At 47.5% G+C, this 24676-nt stretch overlaps 2 protein-coding genes across 2 annotated transcripts in view; both read right to left on the bottom strand.

Annotated features, from left to right (window-relative positions):
* Positions 1 to 15590, bottom strand: part of NUDT3 (nudix hydrolase 3) — a 33420-nt gene extending 17830 nt beyond the window's left edge. The window contains exons 1-2 of the mRNA XM_080367555.1: positions 14630 to 15590; positions 664 to 774 (exon numbers count right to left, since the gene is read on the bottom strand). Of these exons, the coding sequence (XP_080223681.1) occupies positions 664 to 774; positions 14630 to 14728 (210 nt within the window). The 5' untranslated portion in view covers positions 14729 to 15590. The remainder of the gene's footprint in view (positions 1 to 663; positions 775 to 14629) is intronic.
* Positions 15591 to 17518: 1928 nt separating this feature from the next.
* LOC308054544 (small ribosomal subunit protein eS10) lies at positions 17519 to 23871 on the bottom strand. The gene is made up of 6 exons (XM_080367556.1): positions 23753 to 23871; positions 22564 to 22713; positions 21883 to 22054; positions 18538 to 18615; positions 18092 to 18147; positions 17519 to 17607 (listed from the first exon to the last, which is right to left on the bottom strand). The coding sequence occupies exons 2-6, from the start codon at positions 22711 to 22713 to the stop codon at positions 17566 to 17568; spliced, it is 498 nt and encodes a 165-aa protein (XP_080223682.1). The 5' UTR covers positions 23753 to 23871; the 3' UTR covers positions 17519 to 17565.
* Positions 23872 to 24676: the final 805 nt, after the last annotated feature.

Here is a 24676-nt window from a genome sequence, read left to right as displayed (position 1 = left end):
TGAAGGATAAAATTGTTCTTTCAGCTTTAAGAGAAAAATACGCCTTCTCCTTACAGATCACCAATCTGTGTCTGATTTGCTGTTTGATCTCCTTTCTGAAATAGCTTCAAGTAAAAAAAAAAACCCACCAAAATTAACATATTAGGGATTATTGCTTATAACTCTCATGATCAATTTATCTTATTCACATAAAACTCAAAATACGTACTAGATCAAAACATACTAAGGTCCCTATATTTGGGGTGTCTTCAGTGGTTCATAAGGTCTTACTTTCTACCTTCTACTCAAGTATTAGGTAGCTCCACAAAAGCACAGCTCTTTTTTAAAGTTCTCTTAAGAAACTCTTCGTCATAGAGAGAAAACAAACCAGAGAATATCATCATATGCATTGAAACGACTACAGTTTAATTTTATCTGTTTTCAGTTAAAGGTATCGGGTGAGGAAAAGTTCATTCTGACCGAGAGCGCCTTAATTACATTCCTGTGCTATCTTTATTTAGGACTCTGGTTTCCCTCCCACATATGACTGGGATATCACCAGTGACCTTGTATTCCTTTCCATCTTAAGAAAAACAAGCAAGAGTGATGAAAACAAATTCACAAAGCCTTCGCCAATAATCAGCAGCAAAGCTTCAGGAGCTCCTGCTCTTGTCAAACACTCACCTCTTCACAGACTTCTCGTACAGCAGCCACGTTGGGCTCCTCCTCGGGCTCCATGCCACCCCCAGGGACAATCCATCGATCAGGATGACGACTACTGCTAACCAGCAGCACCTGTGGAAAGCAGAGCACAGGTGATGTATAAACTCAAGGCGATGCTCCTTTTCAGAGCCCAGCTGAAGAGAAGTTGTCTTTGCATCTCTCACACCTCCGGACACAGCCAATCCAACACGAGCCCTTGAAAATAATCCACTTTTTCCAAGACAATTTCCTTAGCCCCTTTCAGACAGCTGGGCAAACTATATTATCGGTGACACCAAGGCACTCCAACACTTCAAATTATTTCAGCCGCTACCTCCTCACTGCTCGGACACATCACAGAATAAATCAGTGCCTCTGCATACTGGAACAATGATCTGCTATTTGATACAGCATCACAATACTTACAGTGGAAGAGATCACTGCTGTACTCAAAGTCACTACATAGTCTCGACAGCTTGGGATACATACACAGCATGCAACAACCTAAGATGGCACCAGAAGCTGCTCAGCACCTTTGCAGAAGTAGCTTGATTTACCTTTATCAGTACCTTTGGCCTTGTCCGCCTCTGCAGTTATGCTAACGACATACACAAGTCAGGTAACTACCCGCTAAAATATTTATGTGCAATTGTTTTAGCAGAGATTGTCAACTTCCCAGTGTTGCCTCTTTTGCAGCAGGCACCACCGAGTTCAGCTCTAGAGCCAGCACTTGGTTACTTTTATTTTAGATGAGGTTGTTCAATGAGATACAAACAAAAAATAATTCTACATTAAACCACTTAAAAGCCCTATGACGAGGCTGCATAGAAGGACGGACTTTTTTTTAAATCAGGAAAATAGTTCAACCACTTTCACAGGAGTAATTTTTCATAAGCAGGCTTTGTGGCAGTCTTTCTTGAAACACATTTTATTCCACCATAATTCTGCTCTGTGCAAGTTCAGGTTTTGCTCTGTTGTCTTCCAGAAACAAAAAGCCAACTAACAATCTCCACCAGCGAAAAACTTCCCCAAAGAATATTGAGACACTGCTTATTAAATCTACTTGCAATACATCCATGAGCAGAGATGGAAACTAAAAACAAAACTAATACTGTTTTTCAGCTCTCTAAACAAAGCTTGTTCATTAGAGTCATCAGGCTATACTTCATCATTTCACTGGCACAAAGCTTACAGCCAAAGCGACTTGCTCCAGAAACTTTCCAACATACCAGTCCAATTAGGTTACAGGCCAGCTGTAACAGTTTCAGACATTTTGAAGTTAAACTGTGCGAGACACTAAAAATCCCAGGCTTTACTGTGTAAATGTTGATTTACCAGTAGGATATGAAAAGATTTGTGCTAATTACCAAGGGGAAACCTACCTACAGAATTCAAAATTAAAACTTCTGAAACAAAAACAAGCGTAAGATTTCCAGGGTTTCCCAGTTCTTTTATCTTTTGAAAACTCATCTGCCAACCAACCACGCTGCAAAGTGATTTTTCGTCTTCCAGGGCCACCCAGACCACGCTGGCTCAGCACAGGGAAAAGAGGGGGGGCCAGCAGACTAGAACATACCAGGGCGAGGAGACAAGGGTCACTTGTGGGGGTCCAAACCACAGCTTTCAAACCAGCAGTAGCAAAGCTTAAGGCAGAAACTGAAGAGGGGTCACAACAAAGATTTTGGCAACTGCTGGTCTAACCTTTCCTAAGCCTGCAACTAAACTCGGTGTTCTCAAGTGTCAGCACTCCTCGAATCAGCAATTTTCTGTGGATCCCACCAAAAATAACATCTCAAAGCCTCCTCTTCCCAGTTCAGTCCGAACGCACACCTCAGTCCTGCACTGCATGAAGCAGGATCATTTCCCAAAGCAGCTCATCGAAATCTCCGAGCACTCCCCGGTACGTCTATTGAATCAAGGCAAACACGTGCCAGAAATGAATTAAGCTGAATGGGCCATCTTAATTCTGCAGTTTCCTAACGGAGATGCTTACTACCTGACGCATCTCCTGGCTTAGGTTGCAACAGAACAGCATTTACTCTATAGTAACATCCCATGGCGTTTGGCTTTCTTCAAGAGGAAGATGGAATTCCTTTCCCCCAAACATCCAATCCATATAAAACACGACCAGTATGCCATGCCTAAATAGGGAATGTAAACTTCACTCATCCGTGGAGCCTTCAAGGCTTGGGACAGCAGCCAGGTACCACGGGCTGGGACTGTATGGCTGTCACCAGCAGCCACCTCTGGTTTGCCGATATGTGGCCGCGGTAGGCTCAGCACACATGCACGCCGATGGGCTGTGCCATCTTATCACTGCACCCTTTCCTACTACAGGGCTTTCACTTCATCCTGTCTCATTACCAGCATCGTACACAGAAGAGCCTGGCCTGAAATTCCTACCTCCGGGTCAGCAGGTGATTCTGAGGACAAACTTAAAAGAAAGGTAACGGATATTTCAAGTATCCGTTTTCTTGCCAGGTAAGGAAGCCATCATCTTTGCCATTTCCCATTTCAATTCAGACGTCCAGCTCAAAGGAAAAAAAAAAAAAAAAAAAAAAAAAAAAAAGAAGAAAAGATTTAAAACAAGTGGCAGAAACAGATCTTTGAAACTCGGCGCAGCACACTTCGAGCCATTGAAGTCCTGCCACCTTCTATTTGTGAGAAAAAAGTATCTGCTCAGAAAACCCCTGTACAAAGACTTCTACAGGAAAGCCTGCTGGAGCGCTCAGACTAAGACAATGCTATAGCAACACACTAGTAGGGACTTTTAGGTGTAAACAACAGTTTTATGCAAAGTAAATTAACTTCAGCTGCTCTGGCCGTTGAGCATTTTCTGAATAGAATTAACATGAACAACCCTCACTGGGAAGGAAAAACCTGTCATTCTCACACTTTTATGTAATCAGACTATTTCCTGTTTAATAAAAAGGAAATCCCATCAAGAGAGAGCAGGAAACATGCCCTACAAGGTCATTCTTTTAAAACAACTTTAAACAGGATATTGCTACCAATGAGCTCTCCCAAGACAAAGGGGCCTAGTTCAAAATGAGGGTGAGACACTGGTGTGTTTCAAAAACCCACACATCTGAAAAAGTCCCGTCTCCCAATACATGCAACGCGTTTCAAGGGATCCAGTAAAAGGGTCGTTATAATCCAAATCGTAGAATTATCTGGGTTGGAAGGGAGCTTTCAAGGTCTGCTAATTCCAGCCGCCCCACCACGGGCAGGGACATCTTCCACTGGATCAGGATGCTCAGAGCCCCATCCAGCCTGACCTCGGATGGTGGCAGGGATGGGGCATCTACCACCTCTGAGCAACCTGCTCCACTGTTTCACCACCCTCGTTGTAAAAAAAGTCTCTTCCTTATACCCAATCTGATCTACCCTCTTCTAGTTTAAAACCATGACCCCCTGTCTCATCGCAACAAGCCTCGATAAAAACTTTGTCCCCATCCTTCTTACAAGCTCCCGTTAGGTACTGGAAGGCTGCAGTAAGGTCTCCCCGGAGCCTTCTCTTCTCCGGGCTGAACAACCCCAGCTCTCCCAGCCTGTCCCTAAGAGAGGCGTTCCATCCCATCCTCCTGGCCTCCTCCAGACTCACTCCAACAGGTCCACATCTCTCCCACGCGAAGGGCCCCAGAGCTGAATGCAGGGCCCCGGCGTGGGGTGTCTCACCAGAGCAGAGGAGAGGGAGAAAATCACCTCCGGTGACCTGCTGGCCACGCTGCTTTTGATGCAGCCTGGGATATGGTTGGCTTTCTGGGCTGCAAGAACACATTGCTGGCTCACACCCACCTTTTCACCCACCAGTAGCTCAAGTCCTTCTCGGCAGGGCTGCTCTCAGTCCCTCCATCCCCCAACCTGTACTGATACCAGGGGTTGCCCCAACCCAGGTGCAGGACCTCGCACTCAGCCTTGTTGAACCTCATGAGGTTCACATGGACCTGCTTCTCGAGCTCGTCCAAGTCCCTCTGGATGGCATCCCATCCCTCAGGCGCGTCAACTGTACCACTCAGCTCAGTGTTGTCTGCAAACTTGCTGAGGGTGCGCTCAATCCCACCATCCATGTCACTGATGAAGATGTTAAGCAGTACTGGTCCCAGTATGGACCCAAGGGATGCCACTTGCCACCAGTCTCCATCTGGACACTGAGCCGTCGACCACTACCCTCTGGATGCGACCATCCAATCAATTCCTCATCCACCAAGCAGTCCACCCATCAAATCCATACCTCTACACTTTAGAGAGAAGGTTGTTTTGAAGGACAGTGTCAAAGGCCTTAAAGAAGTCCAGACAGACAACATCCATAGCTCTCCCCTTGTCCACTGTTGTAGTCATCCCATCACAGAAGGCCAGGCTGGCCAGGCAGGACTTGCCCTTGGTGAAACCAAGCTGGCTGTTTCGAATCATCTCCCTGTCCTCCATGTGCCTTAGCATAGCTAACGGAAAGATCTGTTCCAGGACCTTCCCAGGCACAGAGGTGAGGCAGCAGGTCAGTGCTTCCCAGGGTCCTCCTTTCTAGTCTTTTTAAAACGGGGCGCAATGTTTTCCTTTCTGCAGTCCACTTGACTGCCAGTCCTTTTCAAATATGGACACCAGCTTGGCAATTACATCAGCCAACTCCCTCAGGACTCCGGGATGCATCTTGTCAGGTCCCATAGACTCAGGTATGTTCATGTTCCTCAGGTGGTCACAAACTTGAGCTTCTCACGAGGCATATTTTCACAAGGCAACATCACTCAAATGTTTACAAACTGCCCAAAAGCCAGTAAAATGAGATCTGCTGAAAAAAACACCTCTCTCTGAAAACCGTTTCCAAAAAAAGTTTTCCACTCTGAAAAGCTGTTTGCAAAATAAGAAATACATTCCCCTGCAGAAACCTTTTCCCCAGATAGCTGGATGGGTGAACATAAAATACCTGGGGAAGCAAAGATACCAGCTGGGCAGGTTGCAGAAGAGTGATGCCATAGTATTGCTGCCATAATGAGGTCAAAAATATTTTTTAAGTTTCAGAACAAACATGTGATACACCGTAAGGCTAGCTTACATTCACTTTACAACATAGCATGACAAAAAGTGTTATTCAATTGCTCAGACTAAACGTTTCCCAATACAATCCAATTTTACAAAGCAGAAGAGTAAAGTTTTTTAAAGGACCACCTCGTGTGTCCTTGGTACCTGGATTTTTGCTCATTAACTTCTTTAGCATATATTCAGATGAATGTTTTTAAGTAATAATGAAGATATTTAATCAAAATATCATACAAATACACTAAAAAATTACCTTTTAAAAAAACAAAACAACAGGCTGAAACACAAAGGAAGGTTGACATTTCTATTTTCTTCTTGCCAGGCAACTGTGGTTAAGATGGCTACTGAGACTCTGGTCCTACCAGGGATTGTGTGGGCAGATTTTTGAAGCCAAGTCTTGCAGTCTTTTTGGAAAAGCACTTGCAGGTATCACATCACATGGCCAAGTTCTGTTTTCCAGGATTTGAAAGACAATTATGTCATTTCAAAGCAGGGAAATGAGCAACACAAGCCTCTTTGGCAACGCACAAGGCAGCCCTGAAGTAGCTCTCACACACAATCAATGAAATAAGAGAAAGGTTAGAAAAATAAGCAACGTTTGAAGTCTACAGCAGGGGCTCCTAAACAGCGCTAGATTGCAGCCCTTACAGTAAGCAACCTTCAAAGCAGCATGCAAACAAAAAATCCAAACAAATCTAGAGCAGCCTACCAACTTTCCCCCCGAAAGGAGACAGGAAACATGCGGAGACATCTAAGGCTGCCTGGACAGCCACACGCGGAGCTAGGAGCTCCATGGGAAAAGGGGAAAAGCATTTGTCACCGGGATAAATCTGGGAGCCCCGATACACAATGCTGACCTTAAAACAACCTAATTACATACAAATCTGTTGTATTCACATCAGGGTTTTTTTTTTCTCCCCCTACGCCCCCTCCCCCCAAAAAAACGGAGTTCTGCAAAGCAAGAACTAGGTAACCAAAATAAGGCAGAGAATTAATTCTCAGTTAACAGAAGAGAGATTGAGGGATTCCCAGGTTCTTTCATGCTGTGGTGGATTTAAACAACCACCATCAGCATCCCATAAATAAAACAAGAGTATCTACACCGTAAGGAACACAATTCCTAGAAAGAGGCTCCACAGAAGCATTACAGCAAAGACGAAAAGGGCTACAGTGCTGTTAGAAGCTGGGCTACAACACGGATGGAAAATGAGCTGCGAACCTTCCAGACTTCCAGGAAAAGACAGTCCTACCCACACACGCCAGCCTAAGGACACAATCAAGCTGGCAGACTTAATAAGAAACAGCAGACAAGATGTTAAATACATGGGTTTTGGCCGAGCCAGCATTCCGCTGCCAGAAGCCAACCTATAGCCACTGGCTACTGAAACAACCTCTTTCACGCGTTCTATCACTATTAAGCCACAAAATCACGTCTTTTGCATAGCGACTAAAGCACAAACCTCCCGACATTTAAATTCATTTCACACTTTAGCATTATTTACCCGAAAATAGACTGCAAACAAGTAACATGTCTCATAACACGCTGTAGTGAGACTGGTGGAGAAGATGGCTGACTTCAATGATTTCCCCCCCCCCCCCTCCCCGTACAATCTGTCTTTGTTTGAAAGTTTCAATTTAATAAGAGTCTCTGTATTCAGGAGCCTGGAGTTTAGCTGTGCTAGCGACTCTCCGATGTGCCCTATGACCAGGCAGGATGCTGTAGCCGGTGCAGCTCTGTGTCCAGCATAATAAAGACCTTTTACGCATTACTCGAAGTTAACAAATGTTTTTACCAACCCAATATACTATTATTACTGGACTTAATCTTTTTATATCTGACAAAACTGGGATCTTGATTCAACCACATCAAACCGCCTTTAAACAGCAAGAACAGCGTACACTGACAGAGCGCAAGAGGAGCAGGAGGGGAAAAGAGACCCTGTAGTTAGCAAAGCCATGTAAAAATTAAGCTAATTTAACCCACAGAAACACAGCCTCAGTCACCCTACAACAAAACATGCATTTTGCCAAACTGCTAACGCAGGACGGTCTAAACACAGACGCCAAGGCTTACAAGGAGGGCTTCTCCCACCCTCTTGCTATTCAGGGCACGTTAGGAAGTTAGCACATAGTAGTAACAAGTACAGCCAGTGGTCAGCAAGGGTACAGCCAGCTTAAAACATGACAATGTCCTTCGCTAAATACACACAACCTCAACAGCAAGCCACAGAACACCCCTCTCCTGGCCATAACAGCATGTCCTCGCAGAGGCATTACTGTTTCTCAACAGTACCCGTTTCCTTAGGCGAGTGTCATTTCTGCACGCACACCCGTGCCTTGCTCCGTGGTGTAATGCGATGTAACCTCCGAGGTGGTACCTAGGAACTGGAGGCAGAAAATCAACGGCCCAAAGCTAGAAGGAAAAAGCACCCAGGCTACAGAACCTGACACAAACGTAAAGCACAAGTCTTGAACACTGAGTAAGAGGTGAGCTGGAAGGAGTTCAAGTCATTTCAAGTGTTTGGATCGCACCTATAAAGTACTATAACCATAGAGGAAAAAAACAAGAAAATTCTGTTGGTTTTTAGGCTGCTGCTTAGAATAACAATCATTAATCATCACGCACTGCACTGCTGCTCCAGCTTCAAAATACCAAGGGTCATATTACTGTTACTACAGTTTCTTGTGACTTCAGAGCAGCCGCTTACTCTTACCAAAGAACACCACAATCCAGAGTCCTCTCCCTCCATCAAAATTACATTGCAGATAACCACAAAAATTATCTGCAGCATGCCTTTCGCAGCAGGGTCGGGACAGAGAAACCAGCTGAAATGCCTGAACCAGCAGCCACTTGCCTGGGAAGCAAAAGGCTGATAAGGAGGCAACTCCCAGTGTAAGACCCCAAACTGATAACCTATTTCTGCCTGTCAAAACCAGTTTGTTGACCACTCAGTAGTGACACAACAGGTCCAGGTGGATTTTTTTCCAGAAGGAATGCTAGCTTGTAAATTGCCTGTTTTAATGAGGAGAGAAAAAAAAGAGAAATGAAGGGACTATTTTGGCCTTTTACATGGACCGAATGACTCTGGATGTCAGCAGTTGCATATGTATACATTTACTGTTTTGATTAACAAGTACTACTCATACAACATTCAAAAACCCTACAGCCATGAAAACTCTAGAGAGGCTTTTCAAATATAGGTAGTTAATTCTGCATGTAACATCAATATATGTTATTTACACAAGAAAAAGTAACCACCGAAGTCAATAGAAACGAAAATAACATTCAAACCATCTGAAGAACCTTGAAAAAAATTAAAAGCATCTAGCCAGTAGGTAACTGTATCTGCCTGAATTTCAAGTTAACATGAAATTTCTGAGAACAAAGACTTAGTGTGCGTTATCCACTGCACAACAAAGACAGCTACAGAGACACAAATTCTGACATAAATATGCACAAAATTTGAAAGATCCTTGACGAGCCTATGCAGCCAGTCTTCTCTCGGTTGGACTGAGAAAGAGCTAGTGTTTAAAGAAACTGAGTACCTGTTTCCCAACCGCTGCGTATTATATACAGCAGCATCTGAACACTGACGTTTACTATTCACAAGGCAGAATTGAGTTTCTTCATTTTGTTCAACTGAAATTATCCAATTTTTCTGGGCAACCCTATCACAGAGGTATGCAAACAAGGATAATTTTCCTTATAAAATCCAAGTGCAGCATCATTTTCCTTTGACTGAGAAGCAAAAGAGTTGTTTTTCCAGACCTTGAGAGACCATGCATGGAAAGATTAGGTCCTAGGCAGCAGTCCCAGCTGGGTACACCCCCCAGCTGCTTGTACCTGCCTCCACACTTCAGTAGCTTGTCTGAAGGGTGATGAGATGAACCAAGGTGGGGAACTGATCATGAGTTAAAGAAAAAAAAAGAAGTAAAGCCGGGGGACAGGACGCAAAGGGTGAGAAGAGAAAGGCAGGGAAAACAGCTACTGCCTCTGGTCAGGCAGTAAATGAATCTGAGATGAAAGAGATTTCAAAGCAGCATTATGCAGAGAAGAGACAGAGGCCACCACTGCTGGGACCTTCTCAACAAACCCAGGGATCGAGCATGCTCCCTCCTCTGCCCATACTCATCACTTTCTCTGAGTTGCAGCAGAACAACGCTGACTCAATTCTCCAGTTTCACAACAGCTTACAGAGCTTCCAGTAAATTAAGTGAAAATTTAACAATTTTCCTTCTTTTGTAGTCTGGGAAAGTACAAGAGATCATGGAATTGCTTCTAAGATTGTTTGTGAAAGCTGCCTCTCTGAAAAGGCCAAACACCTTTTAAGATGGAAGCGAGGGTTTGCAGAGGTTTATACTCTTGCTCTTGGAGAAAACTAGCTACAAGCACAGCTGAGAGGGACAGGAGAAGCACAAGCAAGAGAACTATTTCTGAACTGGACTATATTCTACTGGAGATGTGGTAATGCGTTCGCACCAGCCAGGGAGAACTTCATTTGGTTTCAACCACAACCCTTTTATGCAGCTGAAGGGAATGTACAGAGCCTAGCTGAGCCATCAGAACAGAGATTCTGAGACTATATTCCATGGAAAGTACAACGATCACACGATGCTGGGCTCCCTTTATGTCCCAAAAGCAAAGTACTCCAAGTGTTTTTAGCTATTATTATTTTTATATCGGAGCAAACGCACAAAGGATGGCCCAGGAACACTGTGTGATCATCAACGTGTACTACAGCGAGAATTTGAGAACTGCCGTATTACGTCATTGCTTGGTTTAAAACTGACCCAGGAGAAGAAGAAAAAGGTTCGTTTGCATTCAAATTACTTTCCCCAACCGAGGCTGTTGTGGGGCTACATAAACGTAGCTTTTGGTGACCGTATTGCCTTGGCGTGCTCACAGAACAGCAAAGCCAGGGCGCTTACCAGCCGCTGTGTGAAAGTTCTGTTTTCTCATCGCAATTTGGACTTCATTCACAATTCAGAAAAGACGACCAGTCCGGGATCCTATTCTTTCCAAAGCATTTCCTCCAAAAAGTCTTTAAAAATACCAGTTGTTAATGAGCAGCTTGTCCTTTCACCAGATACAATGCAGGCATGCTTAAACCTGTAGCTACACCAGCGCAGGACTTAAAGCCAAATGGTTTATTTTTATTTTTGTCAAAATGTAACACAGAGATGCTGCCATTGAGCAGGCTTCCATCTGCTTCTTAATAGTAAGATATTAGTGACATTTTCTGGAACATTTCCTCATTGAAACAGCTGGTCTACACAAAAAATGCTTGTGTTATTTTTAAATAACACCATAATAGCAATAGTGAGAGGCGCTGCCATCACAAAGCAATAAAATTATTCCAGAGGTAACACAGGACTGGGGATCCCTTGATCCGCTCTCCCCACTTTCGCAGAAGCAGCAAGGGAAGTTCACTCCATTTGAAAAGATGGAAGCAGCAGAGCCCTGGTGTTTGGTTGCGGAAAGGTCCTTTGAAGTCTGTTCACACTCTCTTTGAATTAATCCTGTTGATTCCCCTGTTCTCCCTCCTGCCCAAAAAGACATCAACTCTGCGGTGGCTCACTGTTTATGAAACGACACAGATACAGGAGTTTTTTCCCCCCCACACACAGCCCAATTAAGAAACTTATTTTTTGGTCCATTTGAGATTCATGTTTGAATGAATTCTCCCTGTACTGCTTTTTAAAGGAATATGTAACAAAGACATCTTTTCAGCCAACGTTTCGTCTTCCAAAAACTTCCAGAGCTTCTTCCCTGTCCAAAAGTAGTAGCTTCCAAATACAATACAGAGAAAATGTGCAACCTCAAGCAGCACATGGAAAAAATAAATCACTTAAAAAACTAAAAAAGAAGCAAAGTATTATTATGCGAAGGCTCTTTTCATTTGCAAACGTAATGCCTAACCAAAGACATGCTGCTTAACAATCTCCATTGATAGCTATTTTTAAAGAAAATTAAATCAGTGAACTGAAGAGTTAGGGGCTAAACACCTAAAAAAGAAAAAAAAAAAAAGTAGCCTTCTCTGTAAGTGTAAACAAAATGCTTCTTATTTCTTCTTGTTCCTTGACAAAATGGTTTAATTCAGGAACTAATTAGGGGCTCAAAAAGGGAAAAAACTTGGGTTTTTTTAAAATTCATAGCAGGAAACGAAGAAGAAACACGAGAGCTAAGGTCTACTATTTCTTAAGTGCTTAAAAGAAGCAGTAACCAGAAACAGCCAGTCCTACAGAAAAATAAAACTTTAATACAGCAAGTTTAAATTATTTATCAAAACCTGCTCTTTTTTTTCTTTTTTCTTTTAAGCAGCAAGCTTTTAATAGATCTTTACTAACATACTTTGGGTCTGGTTTTCTTCACCCTCTCCGGGGAGAGGTCTTTGAAATAGATCTCAACTGCCATTTTAATAGAAGTAATCAATAATAAAGTATGTCAGTAGCACAAAAAAATGTATTATTCTCCAAGAAAAATGAGAAATCTTTCACAGACAGGTTAAACTATATAATTACATGTGTACAGATAACACCTTTCTTGTTATCAAAAAAGTGCAAGCAGCAGTAAGATTAGGCAAGTAGACTTCTCTCAAATTAAACATCAAGTAAACGCCAACAAATGAGAATTAACCTAAGAAATAATCGGAGAAATTAATAAAAACAAAGGTTTCCTGCTTGCCAATTTCAGTAACCGATACAAGGATAATTTAAATGGCTTCTAGGCCTTTTGACTAAGACCAAGAGCAACACCTGTGAAAGGAGTCTATGCTGGTGTGTAAGTGTTTAGTACTGTGTGACTTGGTAATAACTTTCCCAAATGCATTTGTTGAAAAAGTCCACTTACATGGACATTGCAGTACGTACACAGTAGATGAGAACACAGGATGCAGTTTCAGCTCTGCATTAAATACATAGGTACCGTAAATAAATACAGTGTTAGAAAGGCTGTGTGACGTCCTCAGGAGGCCAATCCAAAACAAAACAAAACTGTAATTCATTGCTTCACTATTTCCATGGCTCACTCACAAAAAAGCACACACATGCACATACTTGAGGAAATCAATCTACAGCCCATGCTGCATCATTTACAAAGCAATTAGCACTCCTTAACATGCCACCGAACAGCAGAGCACACCACCTGATTTTACTGGGGAGATCAGAGGCAAGGCCAAATGCTAACAGCGACCAAAGCTCAACTGAGAAAATGACACTCACGTGAGAACAAATTCCAGGGCTTCACTCACAGCCTTCGTAACAGACCCACGGAAAAGACAAGGCGCTCAGGGAGACAGCTACCTCAGCTCCTGCCTTTGAAACTGGACTAATCTAGGTCTTACCTAGAAACTAAAGCCTGAAATTATACCAGTTGAAATTAAATGAGATTTTCAGTCCACTGAAAGTTGCTGCAAACTACACCACGGGCACAACTTTGACATAAAAACAGCTTTAAAGCTCAACCTTAAACAAACCTAACCAGCTCAACCTACACTGAAAGGGATTTGTCACAAGTTTGCACGCCTCTAGAAGGAGTTCGTTTTTCCTTCTTCAACCATCTCGGGTCAGCATCGTGAAACTGCCATGTAGGCAAACCTTTGTGTCACTGACACCGTTAAGACCAGTTCCCACTGGCCAGAAGACACAACGGACCACTACCATGGGGCAAATGGGAGCCTGTACAACACTGCAAATTGAGGCGTTGCAAAATAAAAGACTAAAAACCGGACAAAAGCTGACTGCATCAGGTAGCTGTTAAAATTTCATTTCCACCTTCAGCCATACCGTAAGCTAACGTGGTCAGGCATCTAGCTCTTGAGAAGAATTGCCACACTTGCCCCACAAATTGTGTAAAATCACATGAGGAAACTCAGATGCCTTCAGCCCACCCGTGCTGATTAGCCCCAGTATCATTACACAACACCATTACGTTCTTCTTTGTAGTTCGTTCAAAGTATCATAGATTTCCTGAAAGTCAGCGGGAAGGACCAGCTACGACGAACGCTGCACCAAAACACATCATTTTCCTTTCACACCATTTCTGCTTGCACCGTTGACACTCCTCACCATGACAGCACAGCTACAAAGGGTTTGTCAAGCCTCCTTCACCACGTTAAATAATAACTGAACGGTATGCTAATTCACTTTCCTCCAGCGAACTGTCTGCATTCCCTTCCGATTTCCTGTAGCTACAAATATGATAATCAGGAGAACAAAGACTTTAGCACAGCCACTCAGGAACCAGTAAATGAAATGAAGTATGTCTGATTCCAGAAGGAAGGAAAAAAAACCAAAACAAAACATAAAAGACCCGCAGCCTAGCTGGTCCCCAGCACCCCAAGCCCAGGTTAAGAGGCTATTAAAAAAAAGGCACGTCGGTGTAAAGTTTCTCTTTTTTAACTTCACGGACAATGCCACCACTGAGCAACACAGCCATTCCTCAACGAACCCATCTACCTTTAATTCCCACTTCCTTCTGGACAGCAACTTCTGGCACTCCATCAGTCCCCTTTTATCCCAGTTTCTTTTTATAAATCCAAGGTCAGGTTTCCTCTCCCATCTCATGTGATGTTCTGGACTGAAGTCGTGCCAGCGCGGTGGGTCCCCCCCTCCAGTGCCAAACCCCACATCCCGTGCCACAACACTCCTCACCGCTGTCCCACCGCCCACAGGCTTTCAGCCCGGGCTTTTTCCCTTAGGTTTAACGGAAAATTAATAATAATAATAATAATAATAATAATAAGGGAGACACAGCAACTTTCCCAGCCACGCTTCATGGTACGGAGGGCGATAAATAAATAAATAATAAACCCCGCTGCCACCCGGGGTGCTGCAGGGGGGTCCCTGCGGCCCTCGCCCCCCCCCCCCCAGCCCTGCCCCGGGTGGCCCGCGCCCCCCAGCCCCCGGCCCTCACCTCCTCCTCGCTCTCGCTGCGGAAGCACAGGCAGGCCGCCCGCTTCTTGTAGCCGTCCCCGTCGTAGGTGCGCGTCTGGTTGGACTTGAGCTTCATCATCCTCCGCTCCGAGGGGGCGGCCGGGGGTGGGGGGAGGCCGGAGGGACGGCGAGGCCCGCGGCCTAGCGGGCGGGGGCGGGCAGGGTGGCGGCGCCGGGAAGGACCCGCCGGGGCTCCCGCGAGGGGCGGGCCGGCGGGGAAGGACGGGGGGGACGGAGGGGGGCCGCCTCCCCGCGACAGTCTCTTTCTGGGTCTCGCTCTGTCTCCCGCGGGCCGGGAGCCGCCCGCTACGCGCTGCCGCCTTTCGCCCGCCTCATCCCTCCCTTCGCTTCCAGCCGCTCCACCGCCGCTACCAGCGCTCCGGCCACCGCCGACGACGACGACCGCGACGCCATCTTGGGGCACGCTACGCAAACGGCGTAGAGCCGCCGGGCGGGGGAGGCGACGGCTGCCCCCTGCCGCTTCACGGCGCGCCCGCCACGCAGACAGCGCAGCCAGCTTCCGGAATCGCTCCCCCCCGCGCAGGCGGCGCCACCACGCCTCCGCTTCGACGCTAGCCCGCTACGCTCGCGGCGTAAGCCGCCTTCCAGAATAAGGCGGCTGCACGTAAGGCGGCGGGCGGCTGCATGCTGGAGCGCCCTAGCAGTTACGAAAAATGCGCAAGGGCCGGGCCGGCCCCCCGCGCACATGGCTCCGCTTTGACAGCGGCTCTACGCAAAGCGCGCAGCCGCCGCGGGGGAAGAATGCCCGTCCTGCACCGGGCGGGGGGCGCAGCTTACGCCAGTGGCGGAGCGCGGGGGGTCCCATTGTACCCCGCGGGCGGGCGCGGAACAAAGCGGGGGGGCAGCGGGGCCGGGGCTCTGCACCCCCGGGGAGGGGACCTCTGCAAGGTGTGGGGGGACAGCGGCACCGAGCCACCTCTGGAAGAGCACTGGCAGCCCCTCCCCCCCTCCTTCCCCCCCCCCCCCCCCCCAGGGCATTTTTAGGCTTCAGGCTAAGGGCACAATTGAAGCCCCCAAAACTGCACCCCAGGCGCAGCTGGCATCAGCATCACCCCGCTGCAAAGGCACCCACATCTTGCTTGCACTCAGGGCTTGGCTTGGTTGCAGGTAGAAGGGGGCCCCCAGGCTCCCCAGCCCCAATTTTATGTGCTCCCCCAGGAGGAAAACCCCATCAAAGGGTCAGTTTGCCCAGCCTTGGTTGGGGTTCAGCAGTTTGCTCTCCGCTCTGCAACAGCAGCCAGTCAAAAATGTAGGGTAAGGCAAACCATCATCTTCAGCCTCTGTACACGGGTAGAAGAAAAGGTTCTTCACCAGGCGTGGATCCCACCGAGATCCAGTGGGAGCACCAGCCAAAAGGGAGACACTTAACAGCCGAATCTCTCACAGCACCCCTCCAACGGCTCAGGCAGCTGAATGTCAAAAAGCTTTTGAGACAAGAAAATGGGATCTGCTCTGCCTCCCACAGACCTCCCATCCCGGGCTGGACCAGTGGATTAAAAACACGGAGGTAACACTTCCCCTGTCTAATTTAGACCAGGGCTCTTCACCCCAAAACAAAAGCAATTTTTACTTCCTTGTTTGGATCCTCCCTTTAAATCTTCCCTTTGAGTCAAATATTATTTTGGAAGAAAACATTCAGTATTTCACACCAATTGCCACACACTGAAATACTCCAAGTGATTGGAAATAGTTGCTTAATTTTGCATGAAGCTAAGCATTTCACGGAACACAACACTGCTGCTCAAACAATATCAAACTACAAATGCATAGTAGACGAGCTTAAACATTACCGCCACTCTGTAGGATAAAAGAAACTTGAACAAAAAGCCCCAGTAGGCCCAGACAACCTAGAAGCTCACTAGCAAAACTGAAGAGGGGGAAAAAAAAAAAAAAAAAAAAAAAAAAAAAGAGAGCACGCTTCTTTAGAGCACATTCCCTTTAAAATCTAGGCTGTAAAGTGCATCCTGGCTAAATCCAGTCACCTGGGATCCAGCAGGTTAGTCTGGATTAGTTTGAGCTAAATCGTAACCTACAAACTTCAGCGGAGGCAGCTGGATCAGTTAAAAAGACAATTTGAAACACCTAGTCTCTCCCTACAGTGCCAACTCCCTCAGAGCTAAATTAATAATAATAATAATAATAAATCATCTTGTACCCACCATTTCCCTCACCCCAAACTAGGACCGGAATGAGCTCCTTTCCCCCGGATCGGTATCTAGCATTTCTGTGATATTAAGGCTGCCTCGAACAAGATACCATTTCCCAGGCTACAGAAACCCTTTCCAATTAGCATCACGCCGTCATTAGCTGGCGCGTGCCATCTACTGGCAGGCTGCACTGCAGGGCACCCCAGCTTCGCCTCAGCTCCAGACAGCAGGTCCTGTCACAAACACCCATCTCTCTTAAACCACAGTTAATTAACCCAGTCATTTCAGAACTGGGTGAAGGAAACGCTCACCTGCCTGCGCCGGTTGCGTCCAATTCACAGAAGGCCTCAGGCTGACACAGCAGAACTGCCTGGAATTTTCTGTCTGCAAGACAGCCTCAGCTCAGCCCAGCTTTACTGCATTACTGGGAATTACTAGAAATTAGCATCTTCCTGGGCAGAGCAGAAAAACTGCCTGAGCTATGAACTGAGGCTCCTCATTCCTTCGTAAGAATCACCTCGACACACTAGCAAAACCCCGTCAGCAACCACCAAACCTACACTGTTCCTTTCCTACAACCTGTTTTCTCATCACAAGTTAGTCCACTACTATTGTTCCACATGTCAGAGATTTGAGTCACCTCCCTGCTATGTGAGCTCTAGATTTATGCACTTAAGTAAGACACAGTGATGCAACCCAGCTGGAATTTTCACCTATTTTATTATACACAAAACATGAGCAGGAAGTTCTACTGAGGAGGCTGACCACGTCCACGACCAAATCCACCTCTCTGCAACAGAAAAGGAAAAGCATTAGTCACCGTATCAAGCAAGTGACAGCGACAAAGAACCACCAAAATCATAAACCAGTTAGCTGTCTTTCCTCAATTTTGCATTACTTTGAGAAGTACCCCCTGCTCCAAGCACAGTCTAACTCTGATCTGTTTGAGACTAGCTACCTGACAAGTTAACCCGATGAGCAATACTAAGAACAAAATCAACCCATCCTAGCCATCTCTGCAGATCATGCCTCAAACTCTTCTATTTCTGAAGTATAAAAACATGCATTTCGTCCAGAGACCTCAGCTCGCTTCTCAGATGTGCCACTGGCTTCCCGTCACAGCACCAGCCCCTCTCACACAGCCAGAGCCAAATACCTGACCTCAGCCGCACACCTGAGAAGCGCCACCCTGAAGAGCAGGCAGATACAACCTATCCAGTTTCTCCTAATCAAAGCCTCAATAAAGGAAGCAAATCTCAAATGCAAATACTCACAAACTGGAATTCGGTGGCTGCTCCAGCACCAGCCTCAGCCTTCTTGTCAGCCCCAGCTGAGGAGAGAGAAGAACAAGTTACTAACCAGAGAATCCACTCACCAACTACAGCAGCTCCTGCTTGGAATCAAAGCTTTACAATCAAAGAAAACTAAGGCTAAACATCACCAAGTAAAACAGCCATTACTGAGACTGTTAAAGAGTTACTGAACCCACCTCCTGAGAAAATCCCACCGTCCAGCTTGACAAAATTCAAGAAAAGACTCCCATTTGGAAGCAGATACAGACAAACTCTGTTGTGCAAATGCCTAAGCTATGCCAAGAGTCTCATTTTCCCCTATTCTTCTTGAAAGGAGGCCAATACTGGAGACAATCCTCCCAAAGACATAAGCTGCACAGAAAGCAAGGTCAGCCTGATATTCACACAGCGACATGATGGACACTCACGTGGAACGGCGCTGCGTCTGTACGTATCCCTGTCGGCTTCTCCCCGAGTAAGACGCGCAGGGCGTTCACCTTCCAGACCTAAAAGTGGAAACAGCACCATCAAACACACCGTTTACCTGGGACACAGCTCATTCCATGGGTGACCCTGCATCTCAAGGTGGAAAAGTAGCTCTCCAGTTAAGTATTAGACCTACCTGCAGAGCTGCACCTTGGTTTGTACAGTGTACATAAGCCTGAACAAAAAAAGTGATGTAATAAGGAGAACTTAACTTTAAGGGTGAAATCTGCAAAAATGCACCAGCTTGTGCTCAGGCTGAAGTTAAATAATGTGAAAAATGAATTTACAGCATCATCCTAACAGTTTTCTGGCCTTCAAACAAGAGCCACAAAATAATGCTAATAAAAAAATATAAGGAATACAAGGGAATCTGTCACATCTGACATAGCTAAATCACAAATTGCATGACATTCTGATCCCAAGCTAAAATACAGCCACACTGTATCAGTATCACAAATCCTCCACAATGGACTAGATTAATAAAACTAAGAGCAGATTATCTACGTAACTTCAGATTAGTATCAAACAGAACACTTGCGGTAAAGAAACAGATGTGATGGAACTGCCAGCCCCTGCACCACTCTCAGGGGGTTCGCCATTTCAAAGATGAAATCCACTCCTGCAGCACCAGGCCACGATCTTCACGCCCAGGCAGCAAGACACACTTAGGGGCAGTTGCTGCCTGGTGCACCACAGTGTACTAGCGGTCTTAGGCAAGAACCACGAATCATGCACTTCTACAGGCTTGATTTATACTACAGGCACTAGTTTTCCCCACCAAAAAAGCCAGTTCTTACAATAGATGCCTTTATTAACAAAGAGAAACACTACCCACGGATGTGCAGATTCACTTATCCTACATGTGCTTCTACATCGCTCCTTTCTGCCAGGTTAAACCATTACAGCACATCTCGCAGCCAACAAAATTTTTATTTTTTAAACTGCAGATCTGTCCATCCTTGATTTCAGTCAGTCAAATTACATCTGTAACAGACACAAATTGCATCAAATACACAGCAGCCTAAAACCTGCTTTAGCCCAACTGTTCCAGCTTCTGCACCAAGACTTACTTGAGCCAGTCAGTAGCACTGCATGGAAGCACGAGAAAAGGCCCCAAAACTCCAGGAGAGCTTGAGTTCTGCACCACCATCCACACACGCCTCTGTCAGCCCTAGTCTGCTGCAGCCTAAGGCAGGTAGTCCACAGAGAAACACCACAGAAAGCGAGAGTACGTGCAGCCCTACCAGCTAACCTTGCCAAGGTGCAGACTGAATGAGGTCACTGGCACTGCTCTGGAAAGGGCTGCGGTGCTGCAAAGTGGAGCTTCCTCACCGCAGAAACCCTGAGCAGGTTTTAGCCAGGACCTACAAGCCCCATCCTCCCATTAGATATGCAGTTTCTTTAGCTCGTTAGATAGACACAGCACCTAAAGAATAAAATTTGTAACATCCCAAGCTACTTAAGAGATCAAAGAAACCGCATCTTCCTAGTTCCAATGCAACTCTTTCCTTTGAAGCAGATGCTGCTACAGTTTTGTTTGGCTAAAAAACAAGTTTTACAGGAGATTGAGGTGAACTCCCCAGCACCCTGTGTCCACAGCCTTCATCCCCAGTGCAGTATCCAGTAGTTGCTGACAGGATTATGATGTAGGTCAGAAGCAGGACGAGTAGATTCCTACCATCTACCAGGAAAAGCTCTGTCATGCAAGACTCCCCTTTCACACAAGTCCTTTCTAAAGGGCAGAACAATATCCTACATTATTCTTCGTAAACACAAGAGGCAACTCCACACAAGGCAGACAGACCTACAATCTCCTGCCTTGAAGGCGAAGACATTTCTTGCCCCTAGAGACCTGGCAATGCTGTTCTGCCAACGATGCAGCAATTTTGTCCCCCCTTTCTCCAAGTTTCGAAAAATTTTTATGTCTCCAAAGATCTCCTGGACAATTTTGCAGTCCATATTCTGCACTGCTCTGTTTCTTCTCTACTACAGGACAAGAAACTAGGAAAACTAAGCAGAAGGGATTTTGCAGAGCGTTTCTAAATGCATACAAGCAACGTATCCATCTTTCCTGTTCTGAATTATTAGTTTGGTACACCGTAACGTTTTCATAACTGAACTGAGGGGCATGGTGGCTTCAGCACATTCACCTCAAGTTCACTTGTACTGCACACTATTATACCACAAAAGGTATCAAAATGGTTCACAAGCCATTCAACAGGCCAATACCAAGAATCCACAAGGAAAAAAGATAGCTTCTGCCTTGTGTGGACTAGAGAGGCAGGTTTGCAACACAAACTTTAGACAGTTGCAGGCAATCCAAGAAGTCAGTATCAGCAGCACATTTGTTTGCCTGATCAGCATCTCCTTCACTTTAAGCCATGAAAAACCCACTAAAAAAAAAACCCAAACCAGAAAATCCACCAAGAAAAAAGATGAGAACTACAAGCCCAACACACCACATGTATTTCTTGTAAACCTTTAAAAGAAAGCAGCTTTAATAACAGGACTTGCCCAACAGCATGTTAAGTCTATGTGATAAAAGGCAGAACTGCAGATAACCAACCTGACAGCTGAACCCCCCTGTGAAGCACATCCAGTGCCCAGGCTTAGCTTTTGCTTTCAGTCATTGAATCCTGCACCCGTGTGCTGCGCAAGAATTCAGGTTTGTTCCCTATCTCAGCAGTCCTAGCCAAGGCCACTCAACTTTTACAGCAACAGCCTCCCAGGCAGCTCTTCTAAGGGTAACTCAGCCAGAGACAAGGTTCTCTGTACGTGCTGGACTGGACCAACAGTGCACACATCATCTTCCTGACAGAACACCAGTGATTGCTGCCGGCCCTTTCCATAAGACAAGAGCAGGTTTTGAAAAGCCCTGGCAGTTAAGAGACATCCCCTGTCACTGACCTCAGACGTGTCTAGGCACCAATTTGTACCCCGCTCCACAGCCTGCGGTCTCGGCAGGCCTGATTTCAGTGAATTCCAGCCGCTTGCGTTACCAGACAAGGCCAAGACGCAGACTCTGAGCGTTTCTCTGTCTCACAGTTTTCTTCATCCCCCTCCAATGTTTCAGTCGGCCAGCAGCCATCAGGCTAGTGCCAAATACAGAAGCAATAAAGCCTACACGTATCTCCTTGATGTAATAATGTTTATACATTCAGAAATCACAGCGACTCGCGCCAGTCTGCTCTGGAAGCTGACCGTCCACCACACCTGCGCTAACACGCTTAACCTCGCTCCCCGCTTCCTCCTGCTGCTGGGGCAGCCACCCTGCAACCACCGCTCACCTTTGGGCCGCGGTCTGCCAGTCTCTGGGCGGCTCCGGCGCAAGGTTGCGGGGACGATCTCAGGGGGGAGGTGCAGGTAATCACGCAGGTACTGGATGCCCTCGTTGGTCAGATACCAGTAGAAATGCCTCCACGCAAACTGCTCTTTCACATAACCACGGGATTTCAGAGACTAGAGGGAGAATTCTCAATTACTTCACGTGTGATCCTTATCACCATTCAACATTCTCTGATCAATACCCTCAGTAGATGTTTTTATGAACACAAGAGCTTATCAAGGGTACATGGGGAATAAAAACATAGAGACAAAGTTCACATGCACAGGACAAAATTACAGCATCATTCCCACTCTGTGAGAAAATACAAGGCTACCACTCACAGAGGTTATCATAGCTTCAAAAATGGAGCTAGAGATGTGGATCCTAAAAATAATAAACTTCTATGGTCTGTGGGGAACAATAAATCAAAAACGAAATTGCAAAAATCAGAAGAACAGGGGAAAAAACTGTAACAGGAAAGAAAAGGCAAATGCAAGACAATGTCTGACAAGGTTTATTTGGTAACGGCTGACGATGTTTATTCAGAGGTACACAACAATCTCAGAGGTACACAACAATCTCGTGTGCCAAGATCCCTGCTGGCCGGCAGCCCAGCCCTCGCCACCCACCCTCACGTCCGTACCTGCATGGCTTTCATAACATGGAGGTTGGGCACATTCTTGTCGACAAGCTCAGGATGCTTCGGCATATGGACGTCTTTCTTGGCCACCATCACTCCCTCCTTAAAAAGGAGTTCGTAGATGGCAATTCGGTTCTTCTTGGGCATCAACATCTAAACAAGAGGCAAGCAGTAAACAGTAAATACTGCTGATTTAAAATAAATGCATTCAAAGTCTACCAGAAGTTATAAAGTAACAAGTGTGAGGTTGCGCGGAAAGCTTGACACTTAAATAACACCCCCCAGATTACTGTCTCCTGTAAGAACCTCCTGAACTACCTTTCAGCACCTGATCTGCTAGGCATCCCTTCCCACCGTTTTCCTGTGAAGGAAAAACTGAGCAGTCCAAACTTTTGATCCTTAACATTAAATCACATCACCATATTAAAGACTGTAAACTCTCTCATGTCAGTCAAAACAAGAGACGAGGGCAGACACAGGTGAGGCAGAGGCACAGCTCAGGGTGAGGCGTGTTTTGGGTCTGCCACGGGTGCTGGAGATCCGAGGACACCTGCGTGGCTGTTAACTCACACTTTACTCAGCAACTTGGGAGCTGAGGAAGCCTCTCACAGCCCGCTCCCAGAGCCCATAAGCCCGCACTGGAAGCACGCTGCCACTGTCACCCCCAGCAAGGGGACACTGGATTCTAGGCGATGCCTCCCGGCCCGGGAGCGGGACGCCCTGGGCCCAGCAGCGCGGAGCCGCAAGGCTGCGGCCTCAGGGCACGGCGGCGTGCGCGGAGCTGCTGAGCGGCGGAGCACCCGCACCGGCCCCGCGCCGTGGCGGCCCCCAGCGGGGCAGAGCCCGTGGGGCAGGCCGAGGACCCCACCACGGCAGCCTCCCGGGGCGGAAGGTCGCGGTGCCACCGCTGGGAACAAGGGTCCCGCGGCGGCTCGTCCCCGCAGTCGCCCCCAGCCCAGGACCCTCCAGCCCGCGGCCTGCCCCCCCCCGGTAACGGGACCTCCCCGCGGCCTAGTGCCCCCCGCCGCCTCCCGCCCCGCAAACTCGGGCCTAAATTCCGCCCCCCCGCCGCGGCATTCCCCCCGCGGGGGGCCGGGCCAGGGCTTCCCGGCACCGCCGAGCAGCGGCCCCACGCCGCCGCCCAGGGATGGCGCCGATGGGAGACCGATAGGGGCCCAGAGCGCGGCCTTACCGTGGCGGCGGCAGCGGGCCCAAGAGCGGAAAGGAGCGCGCCTGCGCCGCGCAGCCGCTTCCGGCCTCCCGAAGGCCCCCTGGCGGCGCGGGTGCCCGCGGCGCTGCCTGAGCGGGGCGCGCAGGGCCCCGGGGGAGGCGTGGGGTGCCCGCGGCGCTGCCTGACGGGGGAGGGGGGCAGCGTCCGCCGGGAGCGCTCCGGCCTTTGCGTCCCCACTCGTGTCACCTTCTCTTTGTCACCTCCTCCACATCACCAGTCGTGTCACCCCCTGCGGTCGCTACTACAGACATCCCGCTCCACCCCCCCACTCGTGACAGCCCTTCCACGCCTCCACTTGTGTCACCCACTCCACATCACCCCCTCCACGTCCCCACTCGTGTCACCCCCTCCATGTCACCCCCTGCTCATCCCTGCTGGTGTCACCCCCTCCACGTCACCCCCTCCGTGTCTCCACTCGTGTCACCCCCTCCACCTCACCCCCTCCACATCACCCCCTCCACATCCCCACTCGTGTCACCCCCTTCATGTCACCCCCTCCACCTCACCCCCTCCACATCCCCACTCGTGTCACCCCTTCCCTGTCACCACCTCCACATCCCCTCTCATGTCACCCCCTCCACATCCCCACTCCTGTCACCCTCTCCACATCCCCACTGGTGTCACCCCCTCCATGTCCCCACTCCTGTCACCCCCTCCATGTCACCCCCTCCACATCGCCACTCGTGACATCCCTTCCACGTCCCCACTCGTGTCACCCCCTCCATGTCACACCATGTCACCAGCATCCCCTTCACACCCCAAAACACTTCCCCCAGCAGGTGGGGGCCACCCGGCGCCCCCTCCCCAGCCAGGCTGCTGGCCCTGCGGGGACACGGTGGCTCTGGGGAGGGTGCGGGGGGGGGGGGGGTGCTGGACTGAGCCCCC

Source organism: Falco punctatus (genome assembly GCF_963210335.1).
Source record: "Falco punctatus genome assembly, chromosome: 17".
Taxonomy (NCBI): Eukaryota; Metazoa; Chordata; class Aves; order Falconiformes; family Falconidae; genus Falco; species Falco punctatus.
The sequence above is the reverse complement of the archived record's forward strand: the minus strand, read 5'-3'. Positions and strand labels throughout refer to the sequence as shown.